The 22,066-nt window shown below is 40.4% G+C and overlaps 1 protein-coding gene and 1 pseudogene across 11 annotated transcripts in view; one reads left to right on the plus strand and one right to left on the minus strand.

Annotated features, from left to right (window-relative positions):
* Nucleotides 1-22,066, minus strand: part of LOC105463582 (KRAB box domain containing 4) — a 42,307-nt gene that overhangs the window by 16,664 nt on the left and 3,577 nt on the right. For 4 of the 11 annotated variants that reach the window (XR_976444.3, XM_011710810.3, XM_011710801.3 and 1 more), the window contains exons 4-6: nucleotides 8,902-9,028; nucleotides 8,454-8,564; nucleotides 263-306 (exon numbers count right to left, since the gene is read on the minus strand). Coding sequence is in view for 10 of the 11 variants with exons in the window: in XM_011710810.3 (XP_011709112.1) it covers nucleotides 263-306; nucleotides 8,454-8,564; nucleotides 8,902-9,028 (282 nt within the window). In the remaining variant the exon portion in view is untranslated. The remainder of the gene's footprint in view (nucleotides 1-262; nucleotides 307-8,453; nucleotides 8,565-8,901; nucleotides 9,029-22,066) is intronic. The other 7 variants (XM_011710833.3, XM_011710837.3, XM_011710829.3 and 4 more) reach the window with 3 other exon arrangements.
* LOC105464068 (vezatin pseudogene) lies at nucleotides 14,798-16,799 on the plus strand (annotated as a pseudogene).

Genomic DNA, 22,066 nt, shown 5'->3' on the forward strand with positions numbered 1-22,066 from the left:
CTAATGCAAGATGTTACTATTAGGGGAAATTGGCGGGGTGGGGGCGGGTAGAGAGAGGTATAAGGAAACTCTCTGTCGAGAGATGTGTAAAGGGATGGAGATATACCATGAAAACCTAACCAAAAGAAAGCTGGAGAAATTACATTAATTTCAGACAATGACTTCAGAACAAGAAGGATTTTCTGGCACAAAGAAGGACATTACAAAATGATAAAACAGTCAATTCTTTGAGAAGAAATAACAATCCTAAAAGTGTATGTACCTAATAACAGCACTTCAAAATACATGAGGCAAAAATGGATACATCTGAAAGAGAAACAGACAAATCCACAATTATTGTTGGAGACTTCAACACTTTCTCTCAATAATTGATAGAACAAGTAGACAGAAAACCAGCAAGGATATAGATAATCTGAACAGCACCATCAACCAACTTCACCTAATTGACATTCAGAGAACACTGCATCCAACAACAGCAGAATATACATTCTTTTCAAGTGCATATGAAACATTCACCAAGATAGAACATATTCTGGGTCATAAAACAAACCTGTACAAATTTATAAGAAATCATATTATGTGCAATAACAGTATTACAACAAAAATCAATGAGAAAGATACTTGGAAAACCCCAAATATTTGGAAATTTAAAGATATACTTACTTCTAAATAAGTCGTAAGGGGAATTTGAAACTATTTTGAATTAAATGAAAATGCAACATATCATAATTTGTGGGACACAGCAATGAGAGGGATATTTATAGCACTGAATGCATATATTAGAAATAAAGATCAAGCAGAAGAAAAGAAATAATCAGAGCAGAAATCAATGAAGTTGAAAACAGGAATGTTCTTCAAATGGTGAATGGCTAAACAAACTGTGGTACATCCATTTGGTGGAATATTACTCAGTGACAAAAAAGAAGAAACTCTGGGTACTCACAACAGGATGAATCCAACTGAGAAGTACGCTGAGTGAAAAGAACTAATCCCATAAAGTATCATACTGTATGACCTCATTTATGTAATATTCTTGAAATGACAAAATTATAGAAATGGAGAACAAATTAGTAGTTGCCAGGGCTTAAGAAGGGGTGGGGTGGGAAGGAATGGGTATAGCTATACAAAGGCAATATGAGGGACCCTTGTAGTAATGGAAATGTTCCGTATCTTGACTTTCTCAATGTCAATATCCTTGTTGTGATTTGTAGTATAGTTTTTCAAGATGTCACCATTAGTAGAAACTGGGTAGAATACATGAGATTTATCTTTATTTTTTCCTAAAGGGCATGGGAATCTACGATTATCTTAACATAGAATGTTTAATTTAAAAAATAGTCAAATATTCCAAAGAGAAGGATGGTGAAGTAAAATAACAAAAAACCAAAAAGAAGTTTGGTTGGTGGGATGAACAGAAAGAAATAATAAAATGGTACCTGTAAATCCAATAATATCAATAATTACATGGGAAGTAATGGTCTAAAGGAGAAAAAACACAATCATAGGAATTGATCCATAAAAATAATTTATAACATCCATTCATAATAAAAAAAACTTTCAGAAAATCAGGATTAGAAGGAAATATCCTCAACCTTTATCAGGCCATTATGAAAAAACCTACAAGTAAAATTAGGCCTAATGGTAAGAGAGTAAATGCTTTTGTCCTAAGATCAGGATCAAGGCAAATATGTTGCCCTCCCTACCTGAGTCAACATTATACTGAAGATCCTAGCCAGTAAGTACAATAAAGTAAGAAAAAGAAGTAAAGGCATCCAGACTGGGAAAGGAAATAAGCTGTCCTTATTCATAACTACATGATTGTTTATGTAGAAAATACCAAACCATCTATAAAAGAGCTACTAGCACTAATATGTGAGCTTATTAAAAGGTTCCAGGATACAAAGTCAATATGGAAAGATCAATTACACTTCTATAAATTAGCAATGAGCAATAGGAAAATGAAATACAAAACAACTATGTACATACACACACCCCATTTACATTACCTTGAAAGAACATAAAACACGGGGGTAAATTAAACAAAATATGTGCAAGACCTATCCATTCAAAACTATCAAATATTACTGAAATAAAATTTAAAAGACTGAAATAGACAGATATACCATATTTTGCTTTAGAAGACTCAATATTGCACATCAATTATCCACAGATTCCATGCAATGTCAAAACCCCCTGCAGGCTTTTTTGCAAAAATTGACAAGCTGATTCTAAAATTTCTAGGAAAATACCAAAGACCTAGACTAGCTACAACATTACAAAAAGGAAGAACAAAGTAAGAGGACTCATACTACCTGATTTAAACACATAATATAAGGCTACAGCAATTAAGACATGTGGTACAGGTTGTGTATCATTTATCCAAAATGCTTGGAACCAGCAGTGTTTTTGGATTTCAGATATTTTTGGTTTCTAGAATGTTTACATTATATATTTACTGGTTCAGCAGCCTAACCTGAAAATATGAAATCTGAAATGCTTCAATGAGCATTTCCTTTGGATGCCATGTCGGTACTCAAGAAATTTTGGATTTTGGAGCATTTAGGATTTTGGATTTCTGGATTAGGGATACTCAACCTGTATTGGTGTACAGAGTGACACATATGTTCAAATACTTTTCAAAAAGGATGCCAAAGTAAGTTAATTAAGAAAGAACAGTCTGGAATAGACTGAATATTTGATAGTAACTTATCTTTCTTACTTAACCTCTCTTCTGCTCTGGTTAATCTGCTATTAAGTCTATATATGAAATTCTTCTTTTGTTGCTGCTCTTTAAATTTTGTGTTTCTTTTATATATATATTAAATTCTTAATTTTCAGTTTTCATTAGATTATTTTATATATCCCAGTTCCCCAGTGAAATTCTTACTATTAACATTTTTTTTTTTGAGACAGAGTCTTGCTCTGTTGCCCAGGCTGGAGTGCTGGAGTGCTGGAGTGCAGCAGTGCAGTCTTGGCTTACTGCAACCTCTGCCTCCTGGGTTCAAGCAATTCTTGTGCCTCAGCCTCCCGAGTAGCTAGGACTACAGGTGCGCACCACCATGCCCAGCTAATTTTTTAGTAAAGACGGGGTCTCACTATGTTGCCCTGGCTGGTCTCAATCTCCTGGGCTCAAGGGATCCTCCTGCCTCAGCCTCCCAAAGTGCTGGGATTATAGGTGTGAGGCACCACACCTGGCATCATTTTAAAGTAGAAGTCAAATAATAAATGGATCACTTGTTGATCTGAGAAAAAGAAAGAATATTCTTTTCAAAAATATTACTGGAACAATTGGAAATGCATATGTAAAAATAATATAAAAATATGTTGACCCTTACCTCACACCAGATACAAAAATTAAGTCATTAACAGTCATAGACTTAAATATAAGAACTAAAATTATGAATCTCCTGGAAGAAAACATACAGAAAAAATCTCTGTTACCCTGGGTTAGTGAGAGATTTTCTAAAGAGGACACAAAAAGCATGAACCGTAAAAGAAAAATTTAATAAATTGGACTTTATAAAAACAGAAACATTTGTTTTTCAAAAGATACTGTTATGAACAATCAAGCCACAGCCTAGGAGTAAATACTTGCAAAACACTTATATCCACAATATATAAAGAACTCTCACAATTTAATAACAAACAATGGCAAAAGATTACAATAGACACTTCACCACAGAACATATACAGATGGCAAATAAGCACATGAAAACATGCTCAACATCACTGATCATTACAGAAATGCAAATTTAAATCACAATGAGATCCCCCTATATACCTACTAGAAAGGTGTGTTGTTGGTGGGAAAACAAAATAGTACAGCCACACTAGAAAACAGTTTGGCAATATCTTATTATTATTTTTTGAGAGACAGAGTCTCACTGTGTCACCCAGGCTGGAGTAGAGTGGCATGATCTCGGCTCACCGCAACCTCCACCTCCTGGGTTCAAGCAATTCTCCTGCCTCAGCTTCCCAAGTAGCTGGGATTACAGGCATGTGCCACCACACCCAGCTAATTTTTGCATTTTTAGTAGAGACGGGGTTTCACTATATGTTGGCCAGGCTGGTCTCAAATTCCTGACCTTAAGTGATCCACTCGCCTTGGCCTCCCAAAGTGCTGGGATTACAGGCGTGAGGCACCACACCCGGCCCAATGTCTTATAAAGTTAAACATATGCTTACCATATGGCCAAGCAATCTCACTCCAGATATTTACCCAAGAGATATGAAAACACAGATCCACAGAAATGCCTGTACAAGAATGTCTGCCAGCTTCATTCATAATAACAAAAAAAACCCCGGGACAATTCAAATGTGCATTAACTGGTCCATCGACAGACAAACTGGAACACTACTCAGCTATCAAAAGGAACAAACTGATACATGCCACAACATGGATGAACCTAAAATGCATTAAGGTAAGTGAAAGAAGCCAGCCACATGACATTCTAGAAAGAACCAAACTAGAAGGAAAAGAGATCAAGCCTGGGATGAGGAGAGAGACTGAATTATAAAAGGAAACATGGAGTTTTTTGTGGGGGATGAAAATGTCCAACACTTTTATTGTAGTAGTAGTAATTACACAGCTACATAGTTGTCAAAACTATACAACTGTACACCTAAGAAAGATAAATTTCATGGTACGTACATTATACCTTAATCAATTTCATTTGAAAAAATAAAAGGAATGCAGTCACATCAACATAAATATATAATGATCACATATAAAAACACATATAGAAAATTACGTTCAAACATTAACATGTATGGCCAAAGATCATATGGTGCCATAAGGGCATTTTGTTTTATTAAAATACTTCATGAGTACTAATGATAAAGTACTAACAAATATTGAACTCTAATTAATGATATGCCTGTGGAGGTACTTAGGGGTTAAGGGTACTGATCTCTGTAACTTCCTTTGAAATGCACTATAAAAAAATAAATCGAATTTATGGAAATTGGAGGAACTGGCAGATGGACAGGGGATAAATATAGCCAAATGTTTATAGTTATTATAAATCTAGGTGGAGGTATTATATGGGTGTTCAATCTACAATTCTTTTACTTGTTTTATATAAAAATTTTCATAATAAAATGTTGGGGGAAGCTAGATAAAAAACAGCAAAGTAAACTGAAAGTAAGTAGGAAAAAGAAAATAAGGCCGGGCGCGGTGGCTCAAGCCTGTAATCCCAGCACTTTGGGAGGCCGAGACGGGCGGATCACGAGGTCAGGAGAACGAGACCATCCTGGCGAACACGGTGAAACCCCGTCTCTACTGAAAAAATACAAAAAACTAGCCGGGCGAGGTGGCGGGCGCCTGTAGTCCCAGCTACACAGGAGGCTGAGGCAGGAGAATGGCGTAAACCCGGGAGGCGGAGCTTGCAGTGAGCTGAGATCCAGCCACTGCGCTCCAGCCCCGGCGACAGAGCGAGACTCCGTCTCAAAAAAAAAAAAAAAAAAAAAAAAAGAAAAGAAAAGTAAAAGAAATCAATAAAACAGAAAAATGGTAGAGAAAATTAACAAAGCTAAAACTTCTATGAAAAGATCAACAAACTTGAAATAAATTTCAGTTTGTACTACTACATGAGACTGGACAGTTTTCATTACTGTAATGAGGCTACTCTTGAAAGGAACAGTTCCCAGAAGATTTGTATTATCTCAGAATGACCAGTGAACTTATGGGACCAGCCAGAGGTTTCATCCAGGAGACAGAGGGAAAAATATAGTTCCTGAAATAGATTCAAATATGGAGAAACAGGGAAGAAATTCAAGTTGCTTTCTGCTGCATTCTGCTTCCAACCCTGGGAGTTTGGAGAGCTATCTAGGAGTGAGTCCATGTGCTCCTGTCTTTCCATCCCATCCTGCTCGCATGCTCATTGCTGTCTCCTATTCCCTTGCAATTCCTCTCAGCAGATATTTCAAGTAGTGGATCTTAACCAAAGATGGGCATCAGAACCCTCTGGAGTGTCACTCAAAATGCACACAACCAGGCCTACCCTAGGCTTTCTGAAACAATTTCTACAGTGGGGCCTACTCATGAATATTCTGATAGATCCACAGGTAACTATGTAATACATCTCTGGTTAACAACCACTACATTAAATTAAAGAAAACGTTTTTTATGGATAATAACAACAATAAAAACAGTGATAACATTTGTTGAGTGTTCCCTTTATGCCAGGCACCCTTTTAGGTGCTTTACATGGATCAACTCATTAATTTCTGAAAATCATTCAGTTCTATCATTAGCCCCACAACAGGTAGAGAGGCCAACCAATGTGTACACAGTGATAGCTAGTGAGGAAAGTGGCCAGAAGTCCAGTCCAGGCTATGTGGCTCCACAGTCACTCTTAGCCACTTGTATGTGGATGAATAACAAAGCTCCTTCCTCTGCCCAGGTCCAAATCAATCAGTGCAATATTTATTGAATGTCTTCCACCAGTCCCACACTGGAACAAGTCAGAACAAGATGTAGGCTCTTATGTCTAGGGGTTGTGTTTGAGCTAAAGAAATGAGCCACTGGCACTTAGCTATATTTTTTTAAAAGTTACCATATGAAATGCATAGCTATATTATTTAAAGTTATAAATGTAACCAATAAAGGAACTAAAAATAAGCATATAACAAACTTGTGAAGAGCTGGGGAGTGGAAGGCCAAAGTGTGAGGGAAATCCTTACTTTTCATAGAGGGAAGATAAAACTGAAAACCCATAAAATGCAGATATAAAGGTATTCCCTAAACCTATGGAGGTGCTCACCAGAACCAAAAAGAGAAATCTTTAGAAGAAGCTGCCCTTGGGGGGTGTGATTGGGAATGTACCTAAGATTACTTTTTAGCCTATACTGTTCTGCACTCTTAGACTGAATATATAAATGTCTGTATTTTAATATAATAGTTTTTCTTATGAGGGAATTGTGACTCAGGAGGGTAGACTGTGCCTGAATTTGCTTTTCCTCCCTTCTAGGACAGCACTGAAATGAGAACAAGACATACAGTCATTACAATTCCAGGCATCACTGGAAGAAAGCAAGCATACCATCAGCACACCAGAAATCCTGATGAATCTCGAAGCAGCAGATATGGAATTACACTGAGCAACAAAGAGGTTATCATCACCCAAAACATTCCTGGAGGAAGCTACAGAATGGTGGGAGCCACAAATGCCAGCACAGGGAGGATCTCAGAGAATAGGTGTGTGTGCTGAGGAGTGGGTTCTGGAGGAAGCCATCTGAGGAGTCCTTGGGGCCAGCACCTGACTACAGCTGATGCTCTGAAATTAATCTCTAATGAGCAGTGATTCTCAAGCTTTACTGTGTCTATGGGGTCCCTGGGGAGCTTGTTGAAATGCACATTCTCCTTCAGAAAATCTAGAGTGAGGCCTCAGATTCTGATTTTCTACTTAGTGCCCCAACAATGCCCAGGCTGCTGGTTCATCGATCACCCTCTGAAGAGTAACACCATTCTAAACAGGCTTCTTTGCCATGGGCCAGTGAAGGGGGTACTATGAAGGGGAGAGAAAGAGCAGACCAGTGTATCAGAAGAGTTTCTGGATCCTTGTGGGCAGCCCACAGGAAAAATAGACAAGGAAAAAGCAGCTCTATGCAGGACTAAAATATGGTTCACTGAAGTATTCCACCTTGGGAGTAATGTCCTCTCGAGTGTGTTTATTTTTTGAATAAGTAAAGAGATAATAACAAAAACAAGAGTTGAATGGGAAGGATGTATTAAAAAATGGAGGAATCTGATAACAAGTAGTATGAAGTCAGATTTGTAACAGTCTGAGAAGAAATAAGTAGAGAAAACAGAAAATGGTGTGAGGTTTACAGTGTTAACCACAAAGTGAGAGCAGGCAAGAACATGGTGGGTACCTGGTTGGGTAAAGGTCACTGGCAAAGCTTTGGTGTCTATACTGACTCAAAAACAAAAAAACAAAAAAACAAACAGGCATGATAATCTACCTTAGGCTAAAAAACAAAAACAAAAACAAAAAACAAAAAACAAACAAACAAAAAAAAGTCCAAATTTCAGCCTGAAAGGGCCCACAGTATGCCTAATAAAGAGGAAATGCTGACATCTATTAATACATCTACCATGGTGAAAATACAAAAGGCCAAGAAGGTGGGAGAATAAGTCTTAAAAGCTTCCAGAAAGGTGGTGGGAGAGGAATGAGAAGAGGCTTGGCACTTCTCACTAACAAGCCAGGAGGGTGGAAGGTAGAAATGGGATCTCAGAACAAGAGTAGCCACAATCTATGGGAACGCCAAGCAAAGAACGCAGAGACTGTAACCAGTGGCCAGGCAGAGGCCTCATTTGGACATGACAACAGTTCCGCTCATCAGAGCCTAGGCATGTCCACAAGTCCGGGGCTCTCAGAAGAGCTCCTGAGCTCATCCCAGAGGCCAAGCTGTCACCAACCAACCTGGTCCCTTTCCCCGGCCTGACTCACCTGGCCTGTCCTCACCTGCACAGGTCCGTACCGGGGTCCCTCCATCTGCCATCCAGGACTCTTCTCCTGGTCCCAACCTGAAGATCACATCTGGCTTCGCAACTAGATACCCTGTTCAGGGGACATGACACAGGACTTCGTTATTAACGCTGAGGAATTCCAGAACCTAGGCCCACCCCTGCAGGCTGAAGGTGGCACGGCCTCAGGGATGGCCCCAAGCACACAGCCATCTGCCCCTCAGTACAGAACATTCACATAGCAAGCAAGGGCACCAACATGCTCTCCAGAGTCCAACGGGGACTACGAATACTGCACAGTTGGCTGTAACCCAAACTCACTGAGGGTGGTAACCCACACTCATTGTTCCCAGGCCCCAGAGCTTGGAGCAGCTGAGAAAGAAACACAGTACTGGGGGCATTCTGCATCACCCCGTGGCGCGGTCCCTCACCCACGGACACCAGGTGGCTGTAGTTCTCAAGCATGACATCCCTGTAGAGGTTCTTCTGGGCAGAGTCCAGTTGCTGCCACTCCTCCAGGGTGAAGTCCACAAACACGTCCTTGAAGGTCAATGATTCCTGTAATGGCACATTCCTCTTTAGCATGCCAGGACCAGCCTGGGGCACCGGGACATGGCACCTCACGCACATGGAGGGCTTACTCTGTGCCCTCTAGGAGAAACTTGACAGATGAAGAGTGTGAGGCGCACAGAGCCTAAGTAACTAGCCCAGGTCACACAGCCAGGAATGAGGGAGTCGAATCCATGCGGTCTGGCTCCCGCATCCACACTGGCCTTTTTTTTTTTTTTTTTTTTTTTTGAGACTGAGTCTTGCTCTGTCACCCAGGCTGGAGTGCAGTGGCGTAATCTCGGCTCACTGCAACCTCTGCCTCCCGGGTTCAAGCAATTCTCCTGCCTCAGCCTCCAGAGTTGCTGGGACTACAGGAGCCCACCACCATGCCCGCCTAATTTTTGTATTTTTAGTACAGACGGGGTTTCACCATGTTGGCCAGGCTGGTCTCGAACCCCTGACCTCGTGATCTGCCCACCTTGGCCTCCCAAAGTGCTGGGATTACAGGCGTGAGCCATCGTGCCCGGCCTGGCCTTTCTTATATAATTGTTCTTATGCCAGTCACTAGTCAGTTTGGCATAGTATATTACATAGAGTATCTATATGACTAAAATCATTTTGAACTTTATAAGAGAAACAGATAGGCTATGAGAAATATCTCACCCTGGAAATTCATTCATTCAACACATGTTTACTGAATAGAGGCCAGACTGGTAAGTCCTGTGAAGTAAAGACTGATACAAAACCACACCTCTTGAACTCAAGGAGCTTCAGTTTAGTGGAGGGAGAAAAGCGACACTTAGACACTCATAGATGAAACCGAGGCAGCGAGGAAGCCTGCCTCACAGGGACAGTGACAGATGTAGGACAGGGTCCGGGTGGTCCACAAAGGAGGAAGTCAGTCCTGCCTGGGGCTGACAGAGCAGGCTTTGCAGGGGACACAGAGCTACAACGAACAGTTCTAAACATAGCTAATCAACCATGACAAACCGTTCTAACCTTCGCTCATCAATCATGAAACAAAGAACAGGAAGCCAGAGGTCTGTGGCCCGAGCAGCTGACTGAGGCAAAAGGGGAAAGGTCTGTGCTTGGCCTTGTCACCACCAAACAAGAACTCACTTCTACAAGGGCCCCAATTCCTCGCAAAGACTAATAACCCACCTGTTTCTGCTCCAGATCCCATCCTGTCACACCCACACTTGCTGGCCTTCAATTCAAGCCACTCGTTGCACCCGTAAGGCCCAAATCAGCCACAGTGGCACTAGTTTGCCCAGCTGTGCAGGAGAGGGGACAGGAAAGCCAGCCTGCCAGAGGGCGGTGACAGGCAGGTTTCTCCAGCAGGAGGGCTTCTCAGAGCAATCCAGGAGCTGGTAGCCCAAACTGCCCCTCCCTCGTGAGAGCTCTGCTGCCAGGGAACAAAACCACACTGCTGAGTGCTAGGATGAAACAAATGTTGCTTGGAAGCTCTAACCTGTTCCATAGACCAATATCTCTTGTAATGGTCCCAGTGGCATGGCTTCCAGGGTCCCAGCAAAAGATGTGCCCAGTTACATATCACTGAGTGACAATGTGCTCAGAAAACCCCAATCCATGGCTTCCTACCAGCCAGTCATAGTTTACTCAGTCCTCCAGTCCAGATGCAGTTTGTTTACCAATCCAGAGTCATTTTTATCTGGAGTAATGTCACCTGGTTTGATATTGTGAAATATATATTTGGTTTTTGTCCTGTCTCCTGGCAAAAGCTCCTGCAACCCTTGGAATAGACTCTGAAGTGATCAAAGCGTCTTTTATATGCTAATGAGATGACTGGTGGCTGGCTGCCCCTAGGTAGCTTCCAGATGGGAGCTGGTCACCAGAAAACCAGACAGGATTAGAGGGTTGGGAATTTCATCTCCATCCTCAAAACTCCTGGGAGGGGAGAGAAGATGAAGGCTGAGTTGACTACCAAGGGCCAGTGATGATCATGCCTCTGTGATGAAGCCTCCATAAAAACCCCACTGTGGCTGGGTGTGGTGGCTGGCTCCTGTGATCCCAGCACTATGGGTGGCTGAGGAGGGAGGATCACTTGAGGCCAGGAGGTTGGGCCTGCAGTGAGCCAAGATTGCACCACTGCTCTCCAGCCTGGGGGACAGAGCAAGACCTTGTTTCTCAAAAACAACAACAACAACAACCAAAGGACTGGGTGGGTTCAGACAGCTTCCACACAGCTGAACACTTGGTGGTGCCCGGATGGTAGTGAGTACAGACAGGGCATGAAAGGTCCTTGGACCTTCCCACATCCCTTGCCCTATGCATCTCTTCCATTTGGCGGTTCATCTGTATCCTCTGTAATATCCCCCCGCTTTTTTTTTTTTTGAGACGGAGTTTCGCTCTTGTTGCCCAGGCTGGAGTGCAATGACGCGATCTTGGCTCACTGCAACCTCTGCCTCCTGGGTTCAAGTGATTCTCCTGCCTCAGCCTCCTGAGTAGCTGGGATTACAGGCATGTGCCACCACACCTGGCTAATTTTGTATTCGTAGTAGAGATGGGGTTTCTCCATGTTGGTCAGGCTGGTCTCAAACTCCCGACCTCAGGTGATCCGCCCGCGTTGGCCTCCCAAAGTGCTGGGATTACAGGCATGAGCCACCGCGCTTGGCCTGTAATATCCTTTATAACAAATAGGGGAAACTCAGGGAAACTGAAACTCACTCTGGCAAATTAATCAATCTTCAGGAGGGGTTCATGGGAACCCCCAATTTGTGGCCCATCAGTCAGATGTATAGGTGACACCCTACTTGTGACTGACATCTCAAGTTGGGGCAGTCTTGTGGGACTAAGCCCTCAACCTGTGGGAACTGACGCTAACTCCAGGTAGACGGTGTCAGAATGGAATTGACTTAAGAGCACACCCAGCTGGTGTCCAGGGAGAATGCCTTGGTATGTGGGGGAACAGCCTGGGGCCTGGGATTACATCTGGTGTCGGAAGTGTTGTGTCAAGTGAGAGTAGACAGTAGGAAAAACTTGGGTTTCCTTCCTTCCTTATCTCTCAGACCCAGTAAAACAGCCGTCATTCCATTGTCAGGCTTCCAGTAACACAGAGCTAAACATGACAATGATAATGACAGTTAATAACCATTAACAGATCCTAGAAGTACAGTGTCAGAGGTTACTTCATAATAAAAGTATCTTAAATCTCTGCAGAAAAGATGTCATTAGAAAAATCTGGCTAGGCATTTATGGAGGGAAGAAACTCCATAAAAGTAAATTACTCATCTCACTCTGAGCCCCCGAGTAAATTACAGATGGATTAGAGATTTAAATGTATACAAGATAACCATAAAAGTGAGAGAGAAGTTAAAAGTTTTGATAGTTTTGTGGTGGCTGATAGCCTTTCTAAACAATCCCCAAATTCAGAAAATACATAGCTACAGAGTGATAAACTTGACTACCTAGACATTAGAAATTTCTTTCTTTCTTTTCTTTTTTTTTTTTTTTGACAGAGTCTCGCTCTGTTGTCTGTTGCCAAGGCTGGAGTGCTGTGGCACTATCTTGGCTCACTGTAACCTCTGCCCCCCAGGTTCAAGCAATTCTCCTGCTTCAGCCTCCCGAGTAGCTGGAATTATAGGCATGCACCACCATGCCCAGCTACTTTTTGTATGTTTAGTAGAGACAGGGTTTCACCATGTTGGCCAGGCTGGTCTCGAACTCCTGACCTCAGGTGATCCACCCGCCTTGGCCTCCCAAAATGCTGGGATTACAGATGTGAGTCACCTTGCCCAACTGCTCCTACTATGCTTTTCTGGACTTTGATTTTTTTCACTTAGACAAAAGTATCCCAGACATTCTTACACATCAGTCAATTTTTATCATGACAGTTCCAGAGTATGGATGTGGCAATTTAACTACTCTCTAGTCCTCCTCGTCCATGTGAAGTTTGTTTACCAATCAGGGGTCATTTTTATCATAAGCAATGCCACCTGGTAGTATAGCTGTCATTCTACCATTATTGGATTCTCAGGAACATGGGACGCTTAGGGCTTTCTCCTTCTACTTTTTGCTGGTATGAATAGAACTGCCTTGGAAATCTTTGTGGACATATAAATATTTCACTAGGATGGAGTCCTATCAATGCAACTGCTGATTAAAATAAGAAAAAGATCTTTAATAAGTACAGCCAAATTACCTGTCAACCAGCCAGTACTCTCACCCACAGTGGCTCTTAACTATCTGTTCAAAGTTTACCACTCTTACAGATAAATGACAGCATATATGTGAGTTTTAGTGAGATTATAATCTTTTTGTATGTTTCTAGGCCACTAATATTTCTGTTGCTATGAGTCTTCATTCTGTTGGGTTGTCTTGTCTTATTGACATATTAAAGCTCTAGGGTAAAATTCTAGAAAGGGCATTACTGTGTTAAGGCTATTTGCAATGTAAATGTTGATATATATAAATCAACTGTTCCACCACAAAATGCCATATACAGTTTATAACTTCTTTGGTGTTTTTTCTACATACTTGACTGTACTAACTGTTATCAACCTTTTTAATGTTTAAGAATATGAAGTATAATACATGGTATACTATTCTACATACATTTCATATTCTTTCAGCTATATATTAGGTGTGATCTTCAATGATTTGTTAGAATTTTAGTGTATAAAAGAAGGTAACTCATTGTTATGTATACTTCAAATATTTTTCTCACTTTGATATGGATGTTTGATAATTTTTAAGATTTTCACTGTGCTTAGACATTTCTAATGTCGGGGCCAGGTGCGGTGGCTCATGCCTGTAATCCCAGCATTTCGAAAGGCCAAGGCAGGTGGATCACTTGAGGTCAGGAGTTCGACACCAGACTGGCCAACATGGTGAAACGTCGTCTCTACTAAAAACACAAAAATTAGCTGGGCATGGTTCCATATGCCTGTAATCCCAGCTACTCGGGAGGCTGAGCAGGAGAATCGCTTGCACCTGGGAGGTGGAGGTTGCGGTGAGCCGATTGTGCCACTGCACTCCAGCCTGGGCGACAGAGCGAGACTCCATCTCAAAAAAACAAACAAAAAACAAAAACCCCAAAACAGAAAAGCATAGTGGGAGCATGTTTTCATTAAAAACAACCTATACAAAATGTTGTGGTTTTGTATATATATAAAACAAAAAAAATTCAGAAAGGCAAACAGTAGAAGGGCTGAACTGGGTTCATTTGTTGGAATGCAACAGAAAGGGAGGAATGAAAATCAGCCCTGTTTTCCTGGCTTAAAAACTGGGGACAGTAAACATCTTTGCAAATGGCATCACACTTTTTTCTCAGAAATTGCTTGCCTTATCTTTTTGTCTATATGTCCACCACATTTTGTGTCTTCTTTCATCCTTTTTCATTTTCTATATATGAATCCTTTGCATATCATACGCATTGCATATATTTTCTCTCAGCTTCAAATATGTCTTTTGACTCTATGGGTTTTAACATTTTAATACAGTTTAATCTGACAATCTTTCTCGTTATGGTTTCTAGGTTTCCCATTTTCATTACAAATGTTTCTTCTGATTTCCCATCGTGCTGAAGTGGGTGGCATGGCAGAGAAGGATAACACCGGAGTTTGACAAGGAGGTAGCATTTGGAATTCTCTGCTTTATCAGTACTTACAGGATCCGGGACACACAGACTTTGAAATATGTTGTCACCAAAAATGGAAAAATGCACCACAGAGGGACAACAAAAGCTTCCTACAAGAGTCCTACCAAAATACCTGGGATACAGTAATCACTCAATGAACATAAACTCCACATACTGGCATGCTCAGGGAATGGGTTATTAAGCAACGCATTCTGCTAAAAGTGGCTAAAACCACCAAAAGTTGGGTTTTTTCTCAGCGCAGTAAGAAAGATGACTTACTTCACAAGTTGGATACTGGATTCCTCCTCAACTCATTACATACCATCCTGTAACAGGAAGTCCTGTTTCAAGAGGATGTGGAGCTCACTGAGCTACTTGATTCCAGTATCCTGTCTGCAGGGCAACCTCAACAACAGGAAAGTGGATACCTTGCAACACTTTGCTCCCTGGCAACCCCTAATATTTGGGATGTCTCAATGCTATTTGCCTTCATTAGTTTGCTCGTTATGCTTCCCATTTGGCAGATTGTATCTTCCTGGCTGGTATGGGGAGTGATTCTATTTGTGTATTTGGTCATAAGAGCTTTGAGAGTATGGAGGACAGCTGAACTACAAGTGACCTGAAAAAAATACAATGTTCATTTGGAAGATATGGCAGCAAATAGCTGAGCTATTACTAACCTTGTAAGAAAAGCTTTATGTCTCATTCAAAAAACTGAAGTGATTTCCAGAGGATTTATACTTTTGCTTGACAGGGTCAGTGCTTTATCCCATTTAATAAATGGAATAATTTATTAAATGATTAATAATTATTAAATTTATAATAATTAATAAATCATATAATTCATAAATATTTATAAATTATATAATTTAATACATTGAATTATTATTGAATGATTAATAATAAATGATTATTTATCCCATTTAATAAAGCTGAACAGCATCCCACTCAGTACCTCATCGGTCTCTGGAAAGCTGTCTTCAGAACTTCCAAGCGGCAAGGCTATCTATCCTATGGATGCTAAAAAACTACCCTCTGAACTCTGAAAGTGACAATGTAACCAGCTATATCTGTGTCGTGCCTTTTAAGGAGCTAGGCCTTGGACTTAGTGAAGAGTAGATTTCAGAAGAGGAAGCACTTAACTTTACAGATGACTTCAGCCTGCCTACATTGAAGGTTTTGTTCCAACTCTGGGTGGCAGAGTTCAGAATTCTTCAGACGGTTAGCCTTATTACTTTCTATAGCCAGTTCATCTCCTGGGCCTTTACTTAACTTCAGCACTTTTGCCTCATTATATCTTATCTGATTTGACTCAAGGTCTACCTCATGCTTACTATGCCTGTTTAAAAGAGCTTAAGTGCAACTCTGAATTCTATCAGTACTTTGAAACTCAGCACCAGTCAGTACCAGTGTTTATCCAAAACTCAACAGAAGTCAAAAGAACTGAATAACGTTCACACAGCAGTGTGCAACTTGCAGCTCCATGTGAAAGCATTACTGAATAAGGTAATAATTCTCAAAGATACATTTGAAAAGCTTATTTGTATGAAAGAAGCACAAGAACAGTGTCAGAGGCTTATCAAATCCTAGAACAGAAATTAAAGTTGATTCAGTCCCATGGTTAAACAAGCAACAATTGTTGGGAAGAGGCCATTTCTCAGGTGGACAAACTGCTATGAAGAAATACAGATTAAAAAAAGGCAAGCCTCAGGTAGTGTGTGAAAACCCACACTGTACAGTGGTACCTTTGATGCAGCCTACTCTACACACTGCAGACAAAGATCCACTCCCTGAGAAGGATGGACTTAAAGCTTATGTAGGTGATATAGATATTGACAGTGATTGCAGAAAGGATGATTTTTATTACTTGTCTCAAGAAGACAAAGAAAGACAGAAGCATGAGCATGAAGAATCCAAGAGGGTGCTCCAAGAATTAAAATCTGTGCTGGGATTTAAAGCTTCAGAGGCAGAAAGGCAGAAGTGGTTGTAACCTCTACTTAGTGATCATGCTGTGTTGAAATCCTTGTCTCCTGTAAGCCCAGTGGAACCCACAAGTAATTCAGAACCATCAGCGAATTCAGATACAGGAAAAGTCAGTAAAAATGATACTGAAAAGGAAAACAGTAAACACTCCACAAGTGACAATGAAATAAGTAGGACTGAGTATTTATGTGAACTCTCTAGAGCAGGGGTGTCCAATCTTTTGGCTTCCCTGGGCCATACTGGAAGAACTGTCTTGGGCCACACATAAAATACACTAACACTAAAGACAGCTGATAAGCTTAAAGAAAAAAAACTGCAACAAAATCTCATAGTTTTTTTTTTGTTGTTTGTTTTTTGTTTTTGTTTTTTTGAGACAGAGTCTCGCTCTATCGCCCAGGCTGGAGTACAGTGGCATGATCTCGGCTCATTGCAACCTCTGCCTCCCAGATTCAAGCAATTCTCCTGCCTCAGCCTCCTGAGTAGCTGGTATTACAGGCATGCACCACCACACCTCACTAATTTTTGTATTTTTAGTAGAGACAGGGTTTCGCCATGTTGGTCAGGCTGGTCTCAAACTCCTGAACTTGTGATCCGCCCGCCCCGGCCTCCCAAAGTGCTGGGATTACAGGCATGAGCCACCGCACCCAGCCAAAAATCTTACAACATTTTAAGAAAGTTTACGAATTGTGTTGGGCCGCATTCAAAGCTGTCGTGGGCTGCATGTGGCCTGGGGCCATGGGTTGGACAAGCTTGCTCTAGAGGGTAAAAATAAAGACAATTCTGCAAATGAAGTCTTCCTCCAAGGGGCAGAAGAGAGAATGCGTTACCAATGTGAAAGCGAAGATGAATCTCAAGCAGATGGAGGCATTCTGGCCACTACCCCTCCATCTCCCAGGGAGTCCTTACAGACTTCCATTAAGTAGAGGCTGGCATGGCTACAGCTGTCACTGGATTTTACCTTCACTGATGGCCTTGCTGTAGAAGTGGCTGCTAGATCTCTCTCCTTTACCATCATGCAGGAAGAGAATTTTGGTGATGAAGAGGAAGAACAAATGAGGTAGAAGAAAAGTACATGAAGTGATTTTAGGTTGTTTCTTTTGTGAAAGTGTTTAGCTTCAAGACTGGAGAGGGAATATGAGTGTACATCTACTATATATAAAGTTAAGATGTAAATTTACAGGAATAACCCTGGTTTGAGTAACTGATCTGAAATTAGTAGTTCCCTGTAAATGGCAGATCTTTCAGAAAAAAAAAAGAGAAAGGTAAGAGCTCTATTAAATAAACTGTGGTTTTATTTGTGGTATAACTGATCAATCTTGGAAATAAGTATTTTTAATAAGAAATGAATGATCATTCCTTGCCAGAATTTGCTACCATAAGGTGATATGGATAATTGTGTTACAAGAACATTAACATTTAGTATGACTCTTTTTTACTGTATTCTTGCAGATAATAACTACAGCTATTATGTTAAGAACAAGTTGTTTATATTTTATTTTTGTTTATACTAGTCTTAAAACAAAGATCCAGGTTCTGAATAAAAAAAAAATGAATTCATACAATTGATACATGCTGGGGCTTGGAACTAAGAAGTAGTTTCAAAAGTACTTGGGTTATGACATTTCTTATGTTTCCTTATTTATGTGTATACTTAGTAGTGAATTTTAAGATGTCCCAATGATCATTAAAAGAAAAACATTGTACCATTAAAAAAAAAGTTTCTTGCACTAAGCAAGGTTATGCCAATATCCTCTTACATTTTCACCTAATTTTTCAAATATATATTTAGGTATTTGATCAATCTGGAATTCACTTTTATATGATGTAGAAGAGTTTAACTTTCTGGGCAAAGGATATGAACAGACACTTCTCAAAAGAAGACATTCATACAGCCAACAGACACATGAAAAAATGCTCATCATCACTCGCCATCAGAGAAATGCAAATCAAAACCACAATGAGATACCATCTCACACCAGTTAGAATGGTAATCATTAAAAAATCAGGAAACAACAGGTGCTGGAGAGGATGTGGAGAAATAGGAACACTTTTACACTGTTGGTGGGAGTGTAAACTACTTCAACCATTGTGGAAAACAGTGTGGCGATTCCTCAAGGATCTAGAACTAGAAATACCATTTGACCCAGCCATCCCATTACTGGGGATATACCCAAAGGATTATAAGTCATGCTGCTATAAAGACACATGCACACGTATGTTTATTGCGGCACTATTCACAATAGCAAAGACTTGGAATCAACCCAAATGTCCATCAGTGACAGACTGAATTAAGAAAATGTGGCACATATACACCATGGAATACTATGCAGCTGTAAAAAAGGATGAGTTCATGTCCTTTGTAGGGACATGGATGCAGCTGGAAACCATCATTCTCAGCAAACTATCACAAGAACAGAAAACCAAACACCGCATGTTCTCACTCACAGTAGGAATTGAACAATGAGATCACTTGGACACAGGAACCGGGTCCTATTGTGGGGAGGGGGCGGGGAGGGATAGCATTAGGAGATATACCTAATGTAAATGACGAGTTAATGGGTGCAGCACACCAACATGGCACATGTATACATATGTAACAAGCCTGCATGTTGTGCACATGTACCCTAGAACTTAAAGTATAATTAAAAAAAAAAAAAGAGTTTAACTTTCTTTCCATCCAGACGGAGACTCAACGGTGCCACCATCATTCAGTCACCATTTTTTCCACATAACTGAAATGCCATTTTTATAATTTCAACTCACGGAATCCTATATAAGCAATACAAGAACTCTAGAAGCCACAAAAGATTGTAAAATGAGACATTAAAAACACCTTGTGTCCACTCCCCAAGAGGTATAAGACAAATCAAAGCAAATAATAAACTATGAAAAATATTGACAACATATATGACAGAGATCTCATTTGCTTAAGTTAACCCAAGGAGCTAACATCCAGCAATCAAAGTAATTCCACACCCAAGAGAAAAGGGGGCAAATGACTAGAATACATATTTGAAAGAAAAAAGTACAAATGGTGGTTAAAAATGAAAAAAGACACTCAAATCAAGAAAAGCGAATTAAAATGCACTACTCTTTTGTCCCTCACAATGGCAAAAATCATAGCAGATAATACACTGTGATTTCCCATTTATAGGAAAAGGCATTATAATGTTGCCAGCAATGCAAATCAGTACATTCTATTTGGAAGGCAATTGACAGTTCTGAATCAAAATTCAAGATGCATAAACTTTGACCTAGAAACTGCGTATCTAGAAAGTTATCCTATAAATGTTCTCACATGCACACAATGGGAATCTACTATACATTGCTATGTTGTTTATGGTAGCAAAAGACTAGGAATATCCTAAATATCTATTATTAGGAGAAAGGTAATAGTGGTATTACCATCAAATGAAGTATCAAGCAGCCATTTTTGTAAATGGGGTAGGCCACTGGTTTTAAACACTGGATAATTTTATTCCTCAGGGAATACTTGACAATGACAAGAGATATTTTGGTTGCCAACACTGGAGGAGGGAGCGCTACTGGCATCTAGTAGAGCGTCCAGGGATGCTGCTACATATACAACGCACAGGAAGGCAACCCATGACAAATAATGACCTCAACCAAAATGTCAATAGTGCCACACTGAGAAACCCTGGTGTAGAGTTAACACAAATGAAAAGATCATTAAAAAAAACAAAAAGGACCAGAAAGACCAGGATGTACTGTAACTTGTTAAAGAGAGAAAGAGAAAGAGAGAGAGAGCACATGCAGGAGAGAACAAGTGATTGTGCGTAAGCAGAGAAAGAGATTCATGAGTTCAAGACCAGCCTGGGCAACATGGCAAAACTCCATCTCTACAAAAAATACAAAAATTGGCTGGGCATGGTGGCATGTGTCTGTAGTCCCAGCTACTTGGGAGGCTGAGGTGGGAGGATTGTTGAGTCTGGGAGGCGGAGGTTGCAGTGAGCTGAAATTGCACCACTGCACTTCAGCCTGGGGGATAGAGCCAGACCCTGCTCAAAAAACAAAAACCACAAAAAACGTTTTGTTGTTGAACAAAGCTTTTGTTTGAACTTTTTTACCACGTGCATCCATTGCTTTTGAAATGCCCAATGCAATTTGTTAATGTTCTATTCAGAATATTTTTCATATTTTGACATTTATATTCTTAAGGGAAACTGGTCTATGATTTTCTTTTTTGTAGTACCTTCCTCAAATTTCAGGTTAAGTGGCTTCACAAAACGAACCGGGTGACTTTTCATCTTTAATAGCCTGGAAAATTGGAACACAGAAATTATCTGGTCTTTACATTTAGTGAAAGGAGTAATTATGAAGGATTTCGGAGGGCAAATTTAAGTCTCAGTACCTTTTAGTCAAAACTCAACTACCAGGTATAACCTCCATAAACACTGGTACTACAGAGCAAGCAGATACAGAGAAAGTTGTTCATGAGGCACTGTTTACAATAGTAAAAAGAAATTAAAAACTTAAATATCCATAAATAAAGTTACACGATATTAATACATCCATACTATGAAATAGAAATCGAAACAATCTTTATATATCGACAAGGAACACCACCCAGAAAGTAATCAGGTGCAAAAGATAGGTATGGGAGTATGATGCCATTTGTGTAAAAGCATAAAAACAATACATATGCATATGTTTTTAGTTCCTTAAATTGATATAAATGCATCTACCCCACCATTTAACCCAACCGTTAACAATGGGCTTCTCTGACGAGGAACATGGTACTGGGTGGAGAAAGATAGAATCCTTTGGGCTACTAGTTTTTTCTACGCACATCAAAACATTATGCACAAAGTTATTATCATAAATATGAATGATGAAAAGACCAAGTGATCTAGAAATGAAGAAAGAGGAAAAAGCAAGATGAACCTATGTATTTAAACAATCTTCTGTGAGAAGGAAATGAAGAGAAGATGAGGTACAGTTCTCAGAAGAACAAGTAGAGAGCATGGTTGCTCACGCCTGTAATCCCAGCACTTTGGAGGCCGAGGTGGGGGAATCACTTGAGGTCAGGAGTTCAAAACCAGCCTGGCCAACATGTTGAAACCCCGTCTCTACTAAAAATACAAAAATTAGCCAGGCGTGGTGGTGGGCACCTGTAATCCCAGCTACTCGGAAGGCTGAGGCAGGAGAATCACCTGAACCCAGAAGGTGGAGGTTGCAGCAAGCTGAGATTGTGCCACTGCACTCCAGCCTGGGTGATAGAGTGAGCCTCTGTCTCAAAAAAAAAAAAAAAAAAAAAAGAGAAAGAAAAAAAGAAAAAGAAAACAAAAAGAACAAGAAGTACAGAGAGGAATCTTTTTGTCTTTCCTCTCTCCTGGTGAGGGGAAGGATTAGAGAAACCAGAGGCTGAGAACAAGTTGAATAGAAAACAGCCAGAGAAGAGGGGATAATTGGTATTTTCAAGTCTACTATATAGATTCCAAACC

This window comes from Macaca nemestrina, chromosome X (genome assembly GCF_043159975.1).
Source record: "Macaca nemestrina isolate mMacNem1 chromosome X, mMacNem.hap1, whole genome shotgun sequence".
Classification (NCBI taxonomy): domain Eukaryota; kingdom Metazoa; phylum Chordata; class Mammalia; order Primates; family Cercopithecidae; genus Macaca; species Macaca nemestrina.